This window comes from Lepisosteus oculatus, chromosome 11 (assembly GCF_040954835.1).
Source record: "Lepisosteus oculatus isolate fLepOcu1 chromosome 11, fLepOcu1.hap2, whole genome shotgun sequence".
Lineage (NCBI taxonomy): Eukaryota > Metazoa > Chordata > Actinopteri > Semionotiformes > Lepisosteidae > Lepisosteus > Lepisosteus oculatus.
The window spans coordinates 41,325,394-41,343,684 of NC_090706.1; the positions used below are offsets into that span (position 1 = coordinate 41,325,394).

The 18,291-nt window shown below is 42.7% G+C and overlaps 1 protein-coding gene across 3 annotated transcripts in view; it reads right to left on the reverse strand.

Annotated features, from left to right (window-relative positions):
- The window catches only part of LOC102692139 (protein phosphatase 3 catalytic subunit alpha-like), a 102,835-nt gene that overhangs the window by 66,085 nt on the left and 18,459 nt on the right, over positions 1 to 18,291 (reverse strand). Inside the window, exon 1 of one of the 3 annotated variants that reach the window (XM_015349948.2) lies at positions 9,573 to 9,998. The exons of the other annotated variants lie outside the window; for them this stretch is intronic. Coding sequence (XP_015205434.1) covers positions 9,573 to 9,591 — 19 coding nt within the window. The 5' untranslated portion in view covers positions 9,592 to 9,998. Of the gene's footprint in view, positions 1 to 9,572; positions 9,999 to 18,291 lie in introns of those variants that run through there. 3 annotated transcript variants of the gene reach the window in all.

An 18,291-nucleotide genomic window follows, 5' to 3' on the forward strand; every position in this document is an offset into this window, starting at 1 on the left:
CACTCCTCCCCGTGATGATAACAGAGACAGGAGCAGCACACAGGCCTGTGGTACAGTAGCAAAGCCCTAGCTCAGATCACCTGCAGGTATAGGATACCTGGGTATGGCCACTCAGCACACCTGTGACAGTGTGTCCTCCGTCTGCAGGATTGCTTTGTCACAGCTGATCCTTGCTGGACCACCACCTCCCCGGAGGTGCTGAATAGGAACAATGCCTAACAGCTCCCTTGAGATATTGCAGGAATAAAATATGCTTAGAAAGAAACTGATCTGCTTGAATTATAGTTGAAATAAAGCCTACAGTTAATATATTCCTGACCGATGTTGCCATCTTTTTTAATTGTAAACTCACACCACTCAAGTAGCAGCACTTGCAAAGCATTAAAGGCCTAATTAAGGGCACCACATGAAAACCCCTCAGTAAAGCACTTGGTTACTTGACATTCTAGAATTTATCTGTTGCCAAAAATCTTTCGTCACCATTGACATGGAAAACTGAAGACGCCCACGCTCGCTGAATGCAGTAAACATAATATGGGCCGAGGTTTTGAATAAGAGGCTCCTGTGGCAGATTCCTAGCTAATTCAGAGTAATTAAAATGATACAGTGTGAACAAAGTTCACATAAAGAGCAAGATCAATGTGGGTCTGTGACCATACAGCAATGCATTTTCTTTCCATTTAGAAATAATCCAGGCAGGATGTTCCTTACTCTGTCACTTCCTGACCTCGATGATGCAACAGGTCACAAAATAATTAAACTAACCTTTCACAACATATGAATGCAGCAGACCTTTCCCCCCAAAAAATGGCAATAAAATTATTTATTTTAACGAGAAAAGAAGAAAAGTGGTTTCAGCTGATGCCCAGTACAGTCCTATTGCTTTGTTGGGGATCTTCAGTCCTGTGTGTGAGGTCCCTTGGCATCACAAAAGACATTTCAGTTTCTTTAGCATTTCACCGTCCGGCTGCTTTCACATTACCAATTACGTCCATAACGAGAGCTCATGGTTTTGTTGCAACTGAATCATAGGAAATGTTTTATTTCTTAGCATTTTAAAAATGCATGTACAATACATTCTGTGTCAGTGTATTATAAATGTAAAGTACTGTATAGCTGCAAGTCTGCTGACATGATAATGCTTCTAAAAACTCTTGGGCTCAGCCACTCCTAAAGCCCCCTTCACTCATTCAGCTGCAGGTGGCTCTACCTGGCTCATCTGTGAATCACTGTCTCAGCCGTTGGCAGTGCGCCACCTGTCATCTTCCAGGAGACAGCAGGTGGTACAAGGGAAAAACACAGATACAAATGAAACCGAGAAGAAACAAGAATAAATGCAACAGCTTAGGAGTAGCATACCCAGAGGAAACCTAGAAGAAAAATGGTGTGATAAGACTTCTGCACCATATACTTAACTGGCCCCAGTGCATTATTCCTCTCCCTCTTCTGTGGAATCCAAAGGGTGGAATACTGTACTTTCTGCAGTGTCTGGAATTCAGCACTTGTCTCAGGTGTTCTTAGACAGAGTTCAGAAGTCAAAACCTCTGCAGAAACTCACAAACCTCCTCCCCTTGTACTAGGACTCTTGAAGTCAGGCCACAGTGAAAGGATGTGCAGAAATGTTGTTAAAAAGTCCCACTTTTACTCCAGAAAAGCAGAAAGGCTATGTTACCTTCATGCGAGGAATGGAGAAGCCTAGTGATAGCGGGCGACTATGAAAGGTCATAGAGATCTAGTGTTGTCAATGTAATGATCTAGTGTTGGGCGTTACATACGGGAAAACAACGCTTGCAGTAAAACACAATTAAATGTCTACCACAAGCATCCGAAACAGAAAACACATTTCTGAGCCATCAAAAATACAATGAATTGACTTCAATGCAGGATAAGGTAACTTTCCAGGCTATTAATGAGAAAGTAGCTAAATTGGTGCGAACAATAAGGGATCGTTTTCAGCGTGTTCTCATTTACAGATTGTGCAGACAGGGGTGATGCTGCCCACAAGGCTGTTAGCTACAGGAGTCCGGGTTTCCTCCACCTCTCATAACACCACCTTTAGTGAAACAGAATGAAGCCTTAATTATCGTTGTTTGTTTGGTTTTCCTGCTGGTAAATCCCATGCAGGGAAAAGGTGTGTGGAGATTTTTTTCTATTTGTCAATCAGCAGTTTTTGATTACCTGTTCCAGACTGTTAAAGTGATTACAAAAAACCTGATGTATCAGCCCAGTTAAATCACTACTAGAACAAACAACAAAATGACACTTGTACAACTAAGAATCATGTGGAAAACACAGTAAACCTAAAGAATCTCAAGAATAATGGAGTTATCTTAGCAACCTTTTAAGACACCTCCAGTGGGTGATTTCTCCCAGTCCTGTTCCACGCTACCAGCAGTGGATGCAAAGCACAGAGTTCAGGGCTGAACACATGAATCTACCCAAAGGGCCAGCACAGGTGAAAGGAAAAGGATACAACACAAAAACGTTTTTTTAAAAGCTATTTCTTGAACTTGAATGCTGATGAGTTGAACCAGATAAATAACAAGAGTGACATTGATTCACAACATTCCTGGGCTGAGACTACTCTGTGGGCGACTTGCTGTCAGTCTGACTGGGGCCTGCTGTCAGCCCACAGAGCTGAACACAGCTTCACAGAATCATCACTGAGGATCTACAGACTAGAGGGGCTCTGAAACAATAACCCAAGACAGAGAATACAAAAGCCTGAAACAGAGATTAAATAAATAAGTCTGCTACTATCAACTACAAACTGAAACCTTCAGCTCCTATTTAAACTGGTGCAGGGAAAAGGTGTCCCTGCTTCTCTGCAGAGAGGCCCTCCAGCTGCCAGTCTGTGACGTTCATGTTCTCTGTACTTAGTCCTGCGATTTCCTAGTGGTCAAGCAGTGGCAACAATGAGCCACGAAGAGGCTGGGTGTGTATAATAGGGGTCTTGGTGTCTAATATAGGAGCTAGGGGGCTAAGTGCAGCAACTGGAATGAGGCACCTCACGCGAGGGCACAATAGCAGCACCATACCCAGGAGTCCCAACCTCTGCTCCCCACTGTAGTCAGATCAGATCAAGGATATCCCAAACCCAGCTGCCTAACCAGCTAAGCTGCTGTGTTACACAATATACCACTATATTATTACCGGAGAACAGGCGTGTTTCCAGTAATAACGTGCAAACATAGATGGAGAAGAACAAATGTTCCCTGGCAAGAGCTGGCTGAGATGTGTATATTACAATATAGTCATATTTTTGTAGGAATCTGTAGATGGGGCAAAGTTCTGCCCCACAACAAATAGTCAAAAGCCCATCAATGTAGCACCATGTACAGAAGGTAAAAAAAGATGCTTGGTTTCTATATGATTTGTTGCCAGCAGGTACGCTTCCCATCAACATTGCTGCTTTCCTCACTGACCTCACCAGCTGCTGTTTGATCTACTGTACCTTTTATACATGTCAAAGACAAATTACAAATTACTCTGACACTATGTGGGGAAAATCAACATAAATACTGAAGTTCAAGTAGGGAGCTACATCAGCATGCGTAGGCTGCGACGGAACAACTAAAGGTTTATTCCAGCTGAAGAGAAGAAAAGAAACAATGTTTTTCAGCTGTGGAGCCTTCTTCACTTGATACCTGAAAATGCTGCGTTTCTTCTCTTCTCATGAATAAATACCGTGTCACTTATCCCACATCTGCAATCATCACATCCTGTCAATTAAAGCGATAGCAGATCAAAAGTGCTGAGGTGCCAACACACGCAAACAAACACGCAGCTCGTAGCGTTTGGAGGGCTGCACCCCCAAGATTTCTCCCGGGGTCCCCCGGGTACAGCCCTGCCCATCCCCGCTTTTCCATTTTTAAAGACAACATGACAGGTTTTAACGGGTGCATTTTAGTTTTTTTGATCGGGTCCTAACTGTTTCTTTGTCTTGACAATATAGGTTTGCACGTGGGTAAGTCTCAACAGAGCCCATAAGGGATGAGCATCCTGTGTCGTTGCCCCTAAGAAAGACACGCACACAGCCTGAGGCTCACCCCAAGAAGCGGAAGTGATCCCCGCCTCCCTGGCGGACCCACACAGAGCCCTGACCTGAGCCCTCGTCGCCCCGGAGGGGTACCCGCCCTCGTCGCCCCGCAGGGGTACCCGCCCTCGTTGCCCCATCAGTTACTAGACTTGCTGCAGGCTGAAGATGGTGAATTCACGCCTGAGCGATGTAACACATACCTGGAAGAGAGTAAATACCTCGTGCTGGCCGTCACTGCAGCCCGTGGCATCGGGGGAAGATTCCCCTTCCGTGACGTATAGAGACATGAGGTGCCCTTTAGAAGGGGGCTTGTGTGGACCACAGACTGGTGCTTTGCTTTGCTGAGGGGCGCTGCCGGTCTGGGCCTTGCAGGAGCCCGCCGGTCCCTGAGGTAGACTGTCCCCATCGGCTCCACGGCTCAGCCAGGCAGTGTGTGGAGCTCCTCTGCCACCCTCTACCCCCCTGCAGACCTCAGGGAAGCTTCCTTACGTAAGAGGGCTCAGTGCCCTAGAGCTGCTGCAAACGACACTTAAATAATTCAGCGCCACGCAAGAGCAGATAAAAAAATGTAGAGGCGGAACGCACGCTGTGCTGTCTCTGACGGCTCTACAGTGATTAAAGTTTTAATGATGATTACTGTATGTGTTTTTCTTCCGGTTCTGGCTGCCGTTATTTTAGGCCAGACTTGTCTGCCTCATCTTGTGCAGCGAAGGTAATAGCCCTTGCTAACGACTTCATTTAAGAAATAGATGTTTTCCGGCATTTCGAGGATGTGAGCATGACTGCTGAGGGGTGGCTGCATATCTCTCTTCCGACAGCACACCAAGCTAAATATATAGTCGGTCATTTTCGCCCAGGAAAGATCACTATGACTATCCAACAATTTGAGAATGAAGTGGAGAAAGGCTGATACTGGTCTTCAAAAAATGACACATATTTGATTTCTATGACACTGTGCCAGGCTTTTTCTAAAACCTCAAAATGCATGAATGAAATTCCATCCCACGAGAGCCCATCAGAAACAGCAAGGCCAGGCTGCCACAGGCAGGGCGGACTCCGTAGCTCCCTGCTCAGTACTGCTCGTGTGTGGCACTGGCCACCTTGCACCCTCCTGGGAGAGGGTGACTGGATGGAGCAACGTCTCCTGCTTCTACCCATCTTTTTGGAGCGAAAGGAGGGAGAAAGAGTTAATCCTGAAACTCCAAATCCCTTTAGAGTAAAATACAAAACTGTTGCAAATGCAACTTCCTACATAAAGCACCAGAGTACACAGGACACTGCGTTCCCTGTACAGACAGGACAGGCTTAGAGAGTCATTCATTCAACATAAGAACTGTTCCAATGGGCTCCTCCATCTCTTTTAATATCTAATTAAGGCAACATTCAACAACAAGCCTGGGCAGCTTGTTACAAACTCCCACAGCCCTCTGCATAAAATGCAGAGTACTATTATAAAACTATTTCAGTTCTAGCTATGTAATGTATCTGCTGTATGCTGGGTGAGTGGAGTATTCTAATTAAATCTGAGAGCACTTTTTCATTTCTGTCTGTGACGTTGGTGCAAGACTGAAACAGTTCAGGCTGTTGACAGGAGAAAAGGGAGTGTACCTGTATCAAATCTTTCAACTCACTTCTGTATTTTAGATTTAGAGCCCAGGAGCGATGTCACATAATGGGTACGTTTTACACGACAAGCCCTTTTCTAAATGCACGCTGCCGAGGTCACAGGTCACTGGCGAGTTATTTCACCAATGTTCTGAGGTGACATTGGGGCTCCCACGCTAAGGTAGGTTAGAAATTTAATCTAGTAGAATAAAACAGCAGAAAAAGAATTATGATTTTAATTATGAAGAAATGAAGCATTTTCCCTTTTGTTCCTTTCAGCAAGAAAGTTTGGTTCATTCAAACAAACAGAAGAATACAAACAAAAAGCTTGTCTTCAGTCAAAAAGAAAAATAAAGAAATGGAGTTACGTGAGCTCGGTATTATTTCCCTAAACAGGGACATCCAAATCTAACCCTTTTATACAGGCGTTTCCCCCCCATCTCTAACATATGGACCAAAACCACAATGACCTTATGACGTTTGTGAGACTGGATTTCAGAACTACTAAGCCTATGCTGTGGTTCTTGTGCAAAGTGACATCTTTTTAGAGTCTGATGAAAAGTCATTTTCCTTGATAAACAAAATCGAGGAAGCATTTCTACGGCCTTTCCCTCTCACCTTCAAGTACTACAGAGATCTAATCTCCCTGACCCTCCCTGATATCCGTCTCGGAGTGTAAAATCCCCAGAAACCTGCCTTTCTCATCCTGCCCAGCTCTTTGCATCTGCCACATCTACAGACATGGCAGCAAGACACACCAGTGGACGTTGTGCCCTCCAGAAGGGCTCCTATAAAGCTGCTTCTTCCTCTTTTGAAGCAGCTTCTGTTTGGAGTGTTGAAACACACAACATGCTCTGCCCCCGGGCTGCTAGTTGCCGGCTGTGCTCACAGAGAGCACGACTCGTAATTGCCAGTTGATTCATAGACTTGTCAAAAGCCTATGCTAAGAGCTGCTGCTTGACTACATCAAAAATCATGATTACTGTCATCGGACGCCTGCATGACTATTATCTTGTTTTTAAAAGTACACTGGATGTGCATTAAATCACTGACAACTAGGCTCTCAGAACCTGAGCTTCATTCGTAGGGGCAGGGTTTACAATATAGCACAGAGTTTCAACCATGAAAACAATGAAGAATTGTTTCACATTCATTGTCAACCCACAGATCATGGCATGCAGAACTAAGACACTCGCGTGCTAGCGCACAGTGCACAGTGGACAGAGATGTACAGTACAGTTCACTTCCAGAACAGGGCAGGCCAAGAAGCAGCTTGCAAACTACATTTCTGCAGCTTTTACAGGCATCAGACTAGCAATTCTGATTACCTGAAATTCATTAAGTGTCACACAGCTGGGCAGTGCACATCTGGGCCGTGATTCCACATTCACAAAAAGGCACCGTCCACGGGGACTGTGCCACTCGTACCCTGAACCACAGCTGGGACCACTCTGAAACACAGAGGTTTTAATAAGAATATCAAAGTACAAAATGGCTTTTTTTCCCCAATTGCAATTAATGCCATTTACAATCAATGGATTTCAAATCACACTAAAAGAAAACACTTGGTTTCCTTGCAAAAATAATGAATGTTTTTCCAGAGAGGAAATACATTTTACAGGAGAGATTGGTCTACTGGAAACAGGATTTCGCAGATCAACTACAGTACATAGGGTGCTGTCAGACAGAGAAAAACTTTAAAGCAAGACTCTGTAAAAGCCTGTAAAACTGGATAGAGGGGGTACAGCCAGCTTGAAAACTCAGACTGTTCTTCTTTTAGCTCCAGACCTCAAGAACCCGGGAGTGGGTTTGTAACAGCAAGATCCATTACACAATTACACAGCACCTCGCGAGAGCCACCCGAGGCTGAATCCAAACACAGGCCACGGGCTGGGGCTGGTGGAGCACAGCAGGTCAGGTCTAGACTCTACCGCACAGCTTCCTCTGGCCATCAGCCATTCAACTGAGACAATAAAGGAAGCTGAGAGCCAAGCAGAGCAGCAGAGCAGTCTGGCACACACACGTCATTTTCAGCTTCAATTAGGAAATGTTCATATGCATCTGCCCTGAAAATGAACTAGGCAGAAACACACAGGGTAAAATTTAAAGGTGCTTAGAGTTAATATTACCATGGCAAAACACAAAAGCTTTACAGGGAAATGTAAAAACGTAACAAAAGTTAACAAACTTTGACTATGTTACTTACTAGTATATCAGTATTTTGTTGTATTATGTTATTAGTACTAGCATTGCAGTATATCTAGAATTTAGAACACTGACATGAGAACCTAAGAACTAACACGGATATAAATCAGGAAGAGCAGTGACCCTAATATAGTCCCAGGGGTACTCCAGTAATTACACCGCCCCCTTGAGCTTTCACCTCTTACATGAACTATTTTCTTCTCTGTTCATTAACCAGGTCTCAATTCAAATGCATGCATTTCCTTGAATTCCTACCATTTGCAATTTGAGAATTAATTTCAGTGAGGAACTTTATCAAAAGCTTATTGAAAATCTAAATATATTACACCATTTGTCTGGTCTGTATTCATTATAGCTGCTATTTGTTAAAAAAAACTGTAACATGCGAGTTAACGAAGACCCTGTTATTGTACAGATAATCCTCTAGTTTAGATCTACTTATTTCCATTTCCTCACATGTAATTCAATAAAAAATGTATATAATTATTTAGATCTCCTATATCCCTCTTTTATGGATTGGTGCTACATTAGCAGTTTTAAAGTCTATGAGTAGTACCTTTGCTCTGCATGACTGCTGGAAGAATTTACTCATAGCCTGTGAATAACATCTCTGCTTAGGACAGTAGGAAGAACACCACCAGGCCCTGGAGATTTGTTTCAAGTGCCAGAAACACTTCTGCCGAGGCTAATATTTAATACAAGACTTGATACACACTCGCATTCATTCAGTACATCAGTTGTTTCCTTGATGTAGAAGGTAGATTTGCTACAGTATGTAGTGATAATAATGAGCAGTGCTCCAACAAACTGGGGCAAACAGTGTGATACCCAACACAAGAGGCTGAATAAACTCACTGAAACAGTAAGTTTGTGATCAGTGTCAAAGCACTTTCTCACACAGCCTCATCCTGGCACTGGTGCGAACAACGGAGACAGCCGTGTTGAAGGTGAGAAACAGCAAGCAGTGGTCAGTGAGCAGCTCGCTCTTCACCATCCTCCTGGCTGCCAGAGCCGAATCCCTTACTGGGGCTGGGGAAGACACCCTGAGGAGGTTTCATTTCCCCGGAGAAGAGCCACGCTTTCTCCCCACATGCTGACAGCCACAGGTCCTGCTCAGCTCTGCTCACTTGCAGTGCTGCTCTCAGAACCACTGCAGATCTGTTGCTTTGTAACCTTGCTGCTTTGCAGTAATGAAATTATCTCTGAATATGACTTCAAATACGAAACACTGTCCATCTGATATTCAGGACATTTCATATTTTGACACAGAACTAGTGTGACAAAATTAAAGTGAAGCTTAATTTACCATTCTTGCATTTTTTTCCATTCTTAAAACTAATGGTTTTAACCCTAATGGGTGGAAAGTGTAATGAATTTGCAATATGGTCACAGAGAATAGAAAATAAATATTATCCATCCAGCCACAGATACTGTATACAGTAGCACCCCAGGTCCACTGAATAGAATTTATACAGCAGCAATGCTACCCAATAGCAGCAATGCTACCCAGTGTGCCAATAATGCATAGCCCAATAACAATTATTATTAAAAGATAAAAGAAACTATACATTATTCTTGCAATAAGAGGTACTATTGCAACTACTTCCAACAGTAAATTGGAAGTTCAAATTGAAACCGTTAATGGTAGCTGAATTGGTACGAGTGGTTAAGAATATTAATATTTAAGAGTAGTTCTGTGTAGTTGAGAAAACCAAGTACTTACAAGAACCAGTCATTTTCATGTTGTTTTTGCCATTCCATTATCGTTGTGATGTAAACACAAGCAGACATCCACCGCTTTCACTTTTGCAAATGTTTCCAGTACCTAATGGTTTGTTACTAATTAAGATGCAAGTATTTGTATTAGACAATTTTTAAAATCAAATACATCCACACCCTAATTTGTATTGTACATTGTCTCCTGTAATAGACACCTCCATTTGAAAGATAAGGTATCACGATCGGGATCCCTCCTCTTAAAGGGCGCTCCGACCCTTTTGTATTTTAGCTTATTATGTGCACCTGCTCCCTGTTTTGCGTCTCCTTATTCAAGCCTGGTGCTCTCACTACCCCTCGCTCAGCACTGGGAGATGGACACCCGGAACCAACGTGTCCAGCAGAGGTCCGGCGGCATAGGCTTCCTCGTTACTTTTTTAACTTCTTGTTCCTGTTCCGGATTTTCACCCTAATTTGTTTTGGATGGATCCCCAGTTTTTGGATCCTGGTCCGCGCCCCAGATTCCCCCTTGGACTGTTTGGACTCGTCTGCCTGCGCCACGCCCCCCCCGAGCACCGCATCACCGTCGTCAGGCCCCCCCGTCTGTCAACCCGTCCAATCCTGCTGTACCTCCACCGGATATCCTTCTCCGTTTGCGCCCCGCACCACGTTTCGCATTTAATAATTAATAATTGCTTACGCTTATATAGCGCTTTTCTGGACGGGACGCTCCACTCAAAGCGCTTTACAGGTAATGGGGACTCCCCTCCACCACCACCAATGTGCAGCATCCACCTGGATGACGGGATGGCAGCCATAGTGCGCCAGAACGCTCACCACACACCAGCTCTCAGTGGGGAGGAGAGCAGAGTAATGTAGCCAATTCATAGAGGGGGATTATTAGGAGGCCATGATTGGTAATGGCCAATGGAAATTTGGCCAGGACACTGGGGTTACACCCCTACTCTTTTCGAGAAACACCCTGGGATTTTTAATGACCACTGAAGGACGGTGCCTGTTTATAGTATAGTGTCCTTGTCGCTATGTGGGGCATTAGGACCCACCTCTTCCAGACCAGGAGGTCTCCTATCCAGGTACTGACCAGGCTCACACCTGCTTAGCTGCAGTGGGTTGCCAGTTGTGAGTTGCAGGGTGATGTGGCTGCTGGCTAATAAGGCTCCTAAGAAACAACTACATTTAGTTACAATCATTTTGCTTTCCAAACAAATTCTCCACAAAACATCTACTTCTGTCAAAATCTGTAGTCAGTTGCTTGCCAAAACAAACAAGCTTCTGAGAGTATTTCTATTTTAGGACATTATTACTTGTCACTTTACAGCTATATAAAAAAAATATTTAAATTCAGGACAGGATTTAAAACCCCAAAATATTCATATTCTTGTACTATGTGAAAATGTACAGTGTATTAAATATTCTATTTTTTAATGCAACTGTAGTCCTAAAATCTGATTATCCTAAAGGAACAAAAGAACAGTAATACAATAAGTATGCACTCATCAACAAAACCATTCACTGCACATTTAATTCCCAGATGAGTAACAACAAATTCAAAGGATTTATTTTCAAGATAAGAAAAAAATGTAAAAAGTAAAGCAATTATCTTCGGAAGGGGAGGAGTGGAATGCACATCGCTCAAATGTCCTGAATTGTCAGACAGCTGAACCAGGATAGATTTTCAAGATTTTCAAAAAGTGGCAGAGCACTTGGATTTCCCAGAAGCTCTAGAAAATAGTTAACTTTGTCCTGATTGCTTTTATAGCAAGTAATGCCCTTTATAAGCAATTTTTATTCTAGTTATTTTATACTGATTAAATAGGCATTAATGCATGCTTAATAAAGGCAGAATGAACTGCTCTGTTTCCACACCAAATATTAATGATGTCAGTGAAGTATTAAAGAAAATCTGTCCATTAAGTAAAAGCTTTTTAATGCTTGTGTGTCTTTCAGTTGTTCAACACGCCTCTCATACTGCACACCCAACACATCAGGCTCATACACCCCGTCCCTTACGCACTACACCCAAAGCCTTTATTCTGTTTTAGTATTCCAGAAAAACATTGATTTCAGGTGCAATTTGTCATTCATTGTTAAGTACTCCTATATGCAAACACAGCCCTGATGATGTGCTCTGTGGAAACAGCAGAGCACCAGCAGGAGAGAGGCAGGCCTACAGAGAGACGATGTGTCTGAGGAGGGGGCAGAATCCTGGCATGGGAGCTCACGGGACACCACATTAGACAGAGAGCTTCTGAGTGCAGTAGCTGCGCGATATGACTCTCAGCTTCATGCATACTGTATTTTAGTGTTGTTTTAGTTTAACCTAGAGAGTAGATAGTTTCGATATTGAAAAACAGATCCCATTTTTTAAGAACAAGAGTGGATATATATAATTCAATGCTAATCCCCTGAATGTGGGAGCCCATAGAATCTGTTTCATTTTTAATGACTCAGTTTTTCGCTTTGAAGAACAGGGACTTGTAGTGTCAAAGACTGAGCTTCTAATTTAAAGTGAAATGTAGTGCTGTAGTTGTGTTGCTTTGAACAGCACTATGACTGCTGGCATCATGTGTGCTACTGAATTATCACTGTAACTGTAAGTGCTAGTGTCTTCCATCCAGCCTCCCGGTGTTTGATGGGTTCCCAGGCCTTTGTTAAACTCCAGCCCTGAGGAGCAGAGGAAAGCTGTTCAACCGGTCCAACAACAAGCTGATGTGGGTCATTAAGATCTGACCTGAACTGAAAGTTCCCTGAGTTATAGGCTGTACAAACCTTTTTGCTTGACTAATTTGAGCTTGGACCTGCTTTGTCTTTAACTTTTCAAAAAATCTGGCGACAAAGGCAGGTATTTGGGACAAAGAGGGAAATGCAAAGGCAACATTATCTTTAAAAGTGCTGAAGGACTGAGCACCCCTAGCTGGTCCACATTACGGTGTATTCTTTCTAGGTGATTGTTTTTCATTTGAACTGAGAACAGCAACACTTTTTTCCACATTATACTGCTATTGATGTATTACTTTATATTTCACATTATTATAATTTCAAAATTAACATCTGACAAGACAAACAGAGCCATAACTGAGGAGTTACACAGAGGGACACATCTCTGAGGGCAAGGCTGTGCAAACATCTTTCACACATAAAGGTAATGATCTTTGATGCACTTTATTTTTTTAACTAGCTGTGTTCTCTGGGCTTATAAAAACAATTTCAAGTCCCCTCCCCCTCTCCCTCACTCTGCTCCCTCTCTTCTCTCCCCCAGGGAGACGGAACAGATGAACAGACTGACGATGCATCAGAGTCCCGAGGCTTCAGGCAGGCAGTGCGCCATGTTGAAGCTATCAGAAAGGACAGGGATGACTACCACACCAAGGCAAAGTACTGGAGAACAGCAATAATGTTCACTGAGCAGACGTTTGTGAAAGATAAGTGAGGAACATCTGCTCAAGGTAGGATCTGCTCTGACTGCTTCACATACACTTGGGCCTGAAAACACGGGGAACGTGATGAATTTGTTCCACTAAGGGCTCTTTGCCTCTCTTGCTTCAAATTCATGTGCTTGGCGAAAAACCTTGTCAATTAAAGATTGATTTAATTTTCATATTGTCTGAGTTCTCGGATTCACAAAGGCATTTTATTTCTTTAAACCCAGGAGACAGTATTTTAAGTATTTTAACACTAGGTAATGTAATGTCAAAAAATGGATATTTGACATCCATTTTTGTGAACCTTTTTCAGTTTGAAAAAGTTTTTAAAATTACGTTTCTTGACGGAGATACTCCAAAAAAAGTCAGATCTGTTTAAAAATGCATTAAGCAGTTTACGTGTAATAAACAGACAGATCAACAAAAGTTTTTCTATAAGAAATGAAAAACACTTAAAAAACCTTTACAAATAAATTGTTCATTAATGTAGGATCTACCACTGCAACATTTTCAGTCTTTAAATTCATACTGAAAACTGCAAAAGCGATCCCACTGTAAAACTTACTTTTTATCTCTTGTCACAAGCATTATTTTCAAGAGTGAATGACTTCAATTAAAACACAAATCAAAGAAGCCAACTCATCAGAGGTAATGATGGGACACCTGAGTTTCTCCAGAAGAAGCATGCTGACTGGTGGTCACGCCCCTTAATCACAGACATATCAGCTCTTGCTCTTCACAGTATTGCTCTTACAATACTACAGCTTCCCCACCTGTCTGACCACTTCACCTGACAACACCTCCAGCACAACTTCAGTTACGCCTCAACTGGGAAGTTCAACCCATGATCTGCCAACACGCTGCTGCTACCGTTTTTAAAACTGCACAGCCTAAAACCTCCTGGTCAGCTTGCTCTGGGTTTTTATTTCATTTTCTGTCTCATGACTTAGAGGTAAATAATCAGACAAATGAATGGTCCATGAAGCTAATCGCCATGGATGAAAAATATTGGCAATACGTGGACACTAACCTGATAGACTCTTGTAGTAATTCTTATATTAATTTTGTTTCTCCTGCTGCACCACCTGATACTGTTTAAATCTTTAAGCAAACCTCCAGGCTGGTGTTTGAGTTCGTGCATTTGGTACATCATAAACACAGAGTCCCCACTGGGCTTGTCTAATACTCACAGGCTACCTGGTCAAATGTGAAGAAAAGGTCACCTCTTCCCTACTAACTCCTTCAAGCTTCACAAGATGGCTCATTAAAAATACAACGAGACTCACTGTTGTGATGTGCACTACACGTTAAGGATGACTCACCCTGGTCCTTGTCTTCTGGCAACTTACAAGAGGGTACAAGGTAACCGATATGGTGACTAGAGTGTGTCTCACAGACAACAGGAGCTGCACTGAATTCAAAGCCAGTTCAGACCAGGATTGTTTCTACTGAACAAAGCTAAGACTCCATATTGCTTCGTGTGCATTGCTGAATGCAAGTTTGACTGCTGTAAGACCAAAGCAGTGATCTACTGAGCACATAATGTAGATTATACTTTTGTAATTGTAGTGAAGTGCAGATCAACAAACAAGACTTGATTTAATGCCACATTGAACACTTGTTCAGAATAGGTCTTATGCAGTCAAACCTGCAGTGCAGTTGCTCTTAGGTATTTATTTGGCCAAAATAAGGAACATAGGAAGAGAGGCCAACATGTCAGTTATTCAGTTAATTTGCAATGTGTTGTTTTATTTACACAAAGCTGACAAAGCTGTCAGAGGGCACAGCAGCCTATTTTGACATTTAAGCCCAAATGTGCATCATCCGCATATTCTGACCAAAGAGAAAAGAGTCAATCTTTTTGTCACTGATCTGTGTCTCATTATTTGTAGGGAAGAGTAACTTTTCCTAATAGGTATGTCTCTCACACTGGTCAATTACATGTATAAGAAAAATCTTGATATTATGGGTTATTTACAAATATAGACTGTCTACATAAATATGCATTATGTTTATTGTAACATTTTGTATTTCTAATCTTTTATAATGAATGTTAATGCTGCAAAGGACGAAGATGTTAGTTATGTTTAGGATACATTCAGGCAACATATATTTGCATAATTTAATTTAACACCTAATAAAAAAAATATTTAATCCAGTCTTTTCCTTGGCTTGTTTTAAGTCAGCCCCCCAAAAAGTTTAGACTTACAGTAAACTAATGCTTTCAAAATTTCTTAGATGGGAAAATTATTTAATTGATATGCTTATGGAATATGTGCTTCATAGAAAGAAGGAATTTTATAACAGAGTAGTTGAGCACTGCAAAGGGGGGTGGGATCATTTACCAGGGCTCTTTTAGTGATACAGTTCTCCCTTTGGCCTCCCACACACTTGTAGACACACAGACTGTGTGCAGGCCTCTCCTCCAATCAGCTCTGAGCTTCCTGGTGCTGTCTGTGACAACGATTGGCTCAAAGGTGGATGAGGGGAGGAGTCTGCCTGTACTTCCTCTTTCTGTCCTGTGTGCGGTAACAGGGTTAGAATCCTGACAGCTGTGACAGGAAAACATATAACTCCTTTTCCCTAAAACAACTAACAACTAAGGTACAACAAAAATAATTGGAGATTCTAAATTTAACAACCTAACTGGTTTTGATATCCTGTGCTGTTCAAAATTAAATGTCATGCACATGCGTTGTTTGTCTCTCACATTCTTGAGCTCAAATGCTTCATGTTTAACACTTATGAAGACTCTGAAGTTTGCAAAAGGCACAATCCAGTTGTCCATAGCAAGATCTGCTGCTCTCCTGAGTAACACCACTACCAGGATGCTGCACATGCAATTTTACCCCCAAGAAATAATCTCTTCTCTCCTTCTCCATACATTGCGAACTGCTTTTAAAGTGCCGAAAGAATAATCCATCCATGCACGACAGAAACCCCTTCAGAGAGTCATGGGGAGCCTAATCCGACAGGAACAGGGCACAAGGCAGGACCAGGCACCGGACACGATGCCAGTCCACTGCAGGACACAAGCACTCAGGCACCTGCGAGGGGGCAATGTCGAGTTGCCAGCTAGCCTGGACAGCCAGCCTTCGGTGCACAAACCCCTGCGTGAGAACAGGGGAGGCTCACATAGCTTCCCCTTATATCAGGGACCCTGGACCCAAGAGCAGTGACCTGCAGCACTGACCACCACCCCTCCAACAAGAATCATGTTACAGCAAGTGATGAGAGAAGCAAATGGCAAGTGTGGGGGGGGGGGGATTTATCTGAGCTTAGTAGGTGAAATAAAAAATAAGCATGTCTTCATACTACATCCCAGTCCTTACATCCAGTTCTTTATTTTTTCTTATACTAAAAATATGCACATTTAAGATCAGACATTACACAATACCTGCTCAGTCAGCTATAATAGCAAAACTGCATCACTGGGTAACTTCTCTCCTGCACAAGTCTCCTGACAGTATATAGTCCCATGACACAAAGGTGCTTATTAGCTCTCATTAGCATTTCTGTACAGCATTTGACATAGAAGGAACTACTGACTATTAGTCACAAAAATTTATAAGGGGTAATATTGTGGAATACTTTGAATTATGCTGTATATCACTCATTTGCAAGAGAAACCTCCCCAATACCTGTATATTTAGTTTCATTGCTTGCCGTACATTCTTTGCAAATGACTTTTTTATTATAACTCTACACTGTTTTGTGCTTTAAGGGGTCAGTGATGCTGCACTTTTAGACCTGCGTCGGGTGAAGTCCTTAATCGCCTTCAAAATGATACAAAATGTTGTAAATGCCATTAATCACACTGAAACTCTGAGATAAATCAAGAAACCTGCAACGCCACGCGACGCCAGGGCGTGTTTGCGAGCGTGCAGGAGGCCGGGCCTGGCAGCCCTCCATGGCGACACACAGCTGTGTCTCTGCTGACAAAGCCATGACCTCGACTAGAGGGACATCCCAACAAAGCCCGTAATCCAAGCCACATTCCAGAACAGAGCAGTGTCTGAAAATCAGCCAGCGGGGCTCGGCTCCATATTGGCAAAGTCCTCCTCACTGCCTGACCCAAGGAGGAAGCTGTGAAGAGCACCGGCCAGCTTCCTGAAAGTGTCACTGCTGAGGGAAACAGGGGGACAGTGGCTCCTGGACTGGATTCCTTCAGCACCCAACCTGAAGACCGTGATGACTCCGCATCTTAAGATGCATCTCTGAAATATACTGGAAGTGTTGAAAAAAAATATTTTCAATAGCACTCACAGCAACATTATACTTTAACACCGGTTTGACACTTTTGTCCATGACCAGTTCGGTACGTCAGTAACAGAGACCCTCTTCCAGTTAAGTGGAGCTTGCTCTGAAAATACATACTCTGTATTGACTTGCACATTTTCACTCAGACAATTAAATAGCATTTCTGTTTCAACAAAGGAGAATTAAAAGAGATAAGCCTCTCTCGCAAGCTGTGTTTTAAGTAAATTTTCCAATTTCTAAGTCAAGGAACAAGATGTCTTTATGACATCGATTTTGTAGGATTGTGCTAAATTTAATATTTCAATGCAGTCATTTGTAACCCTGCTAGCTAGCGTAAAGAGCTTGTTATAGCAGCATTGTCATGCTATTCTACAAGGCTATTCGACCGTGAGCATTTACACTTGCATTGCTTCTTGTTTTTTAAAATGTATCCCACCTATTCATCTAAGGTAGAGAATCGTAGCTCTTAAGGTCACAGCGAGATTGGAACACGAACTGGTACCTGATGTTGCCCCCTGGCCAGTTTCTAGATTTTGTCCAGTTGCTACAAGGAATGCTGATGGGACAATCATCATGCAGTTTAGAAAAGCAGAAAATGACAGTGATCACTTTGTCTACTAAGCACATCTTGCAGCTATGAAAATCGTCTTGAAACGGCATGCTCGCACACTTCCAACAGTTTCATTCCTGCTTTCCAAATGAGCTGAGCTGTGGTATGAAACTGCCCTTTGATGTTTAATCGCAGCCTGGTTTACTCACACAACAATATTCACCAGACCGTTATAGCAAAACAGAGGTGGGCAGAACCGGAATACATGACTATAGCTGTCAGTAGTATTTCCAGAGCACACGTCTGTTCCTGACACGTGGTGGACGAGGTACTCTGCTTGCATAACCACATGATCGCCGCTTGTCATCTTTGTGAGAAAATAGTAATATCTCACAAAAGCAACAATAGCATGTAGAACACAGGGGTGCACAAGGGGGAGAACAAAGATACATACAGCACCTGCTCGCCTGCCC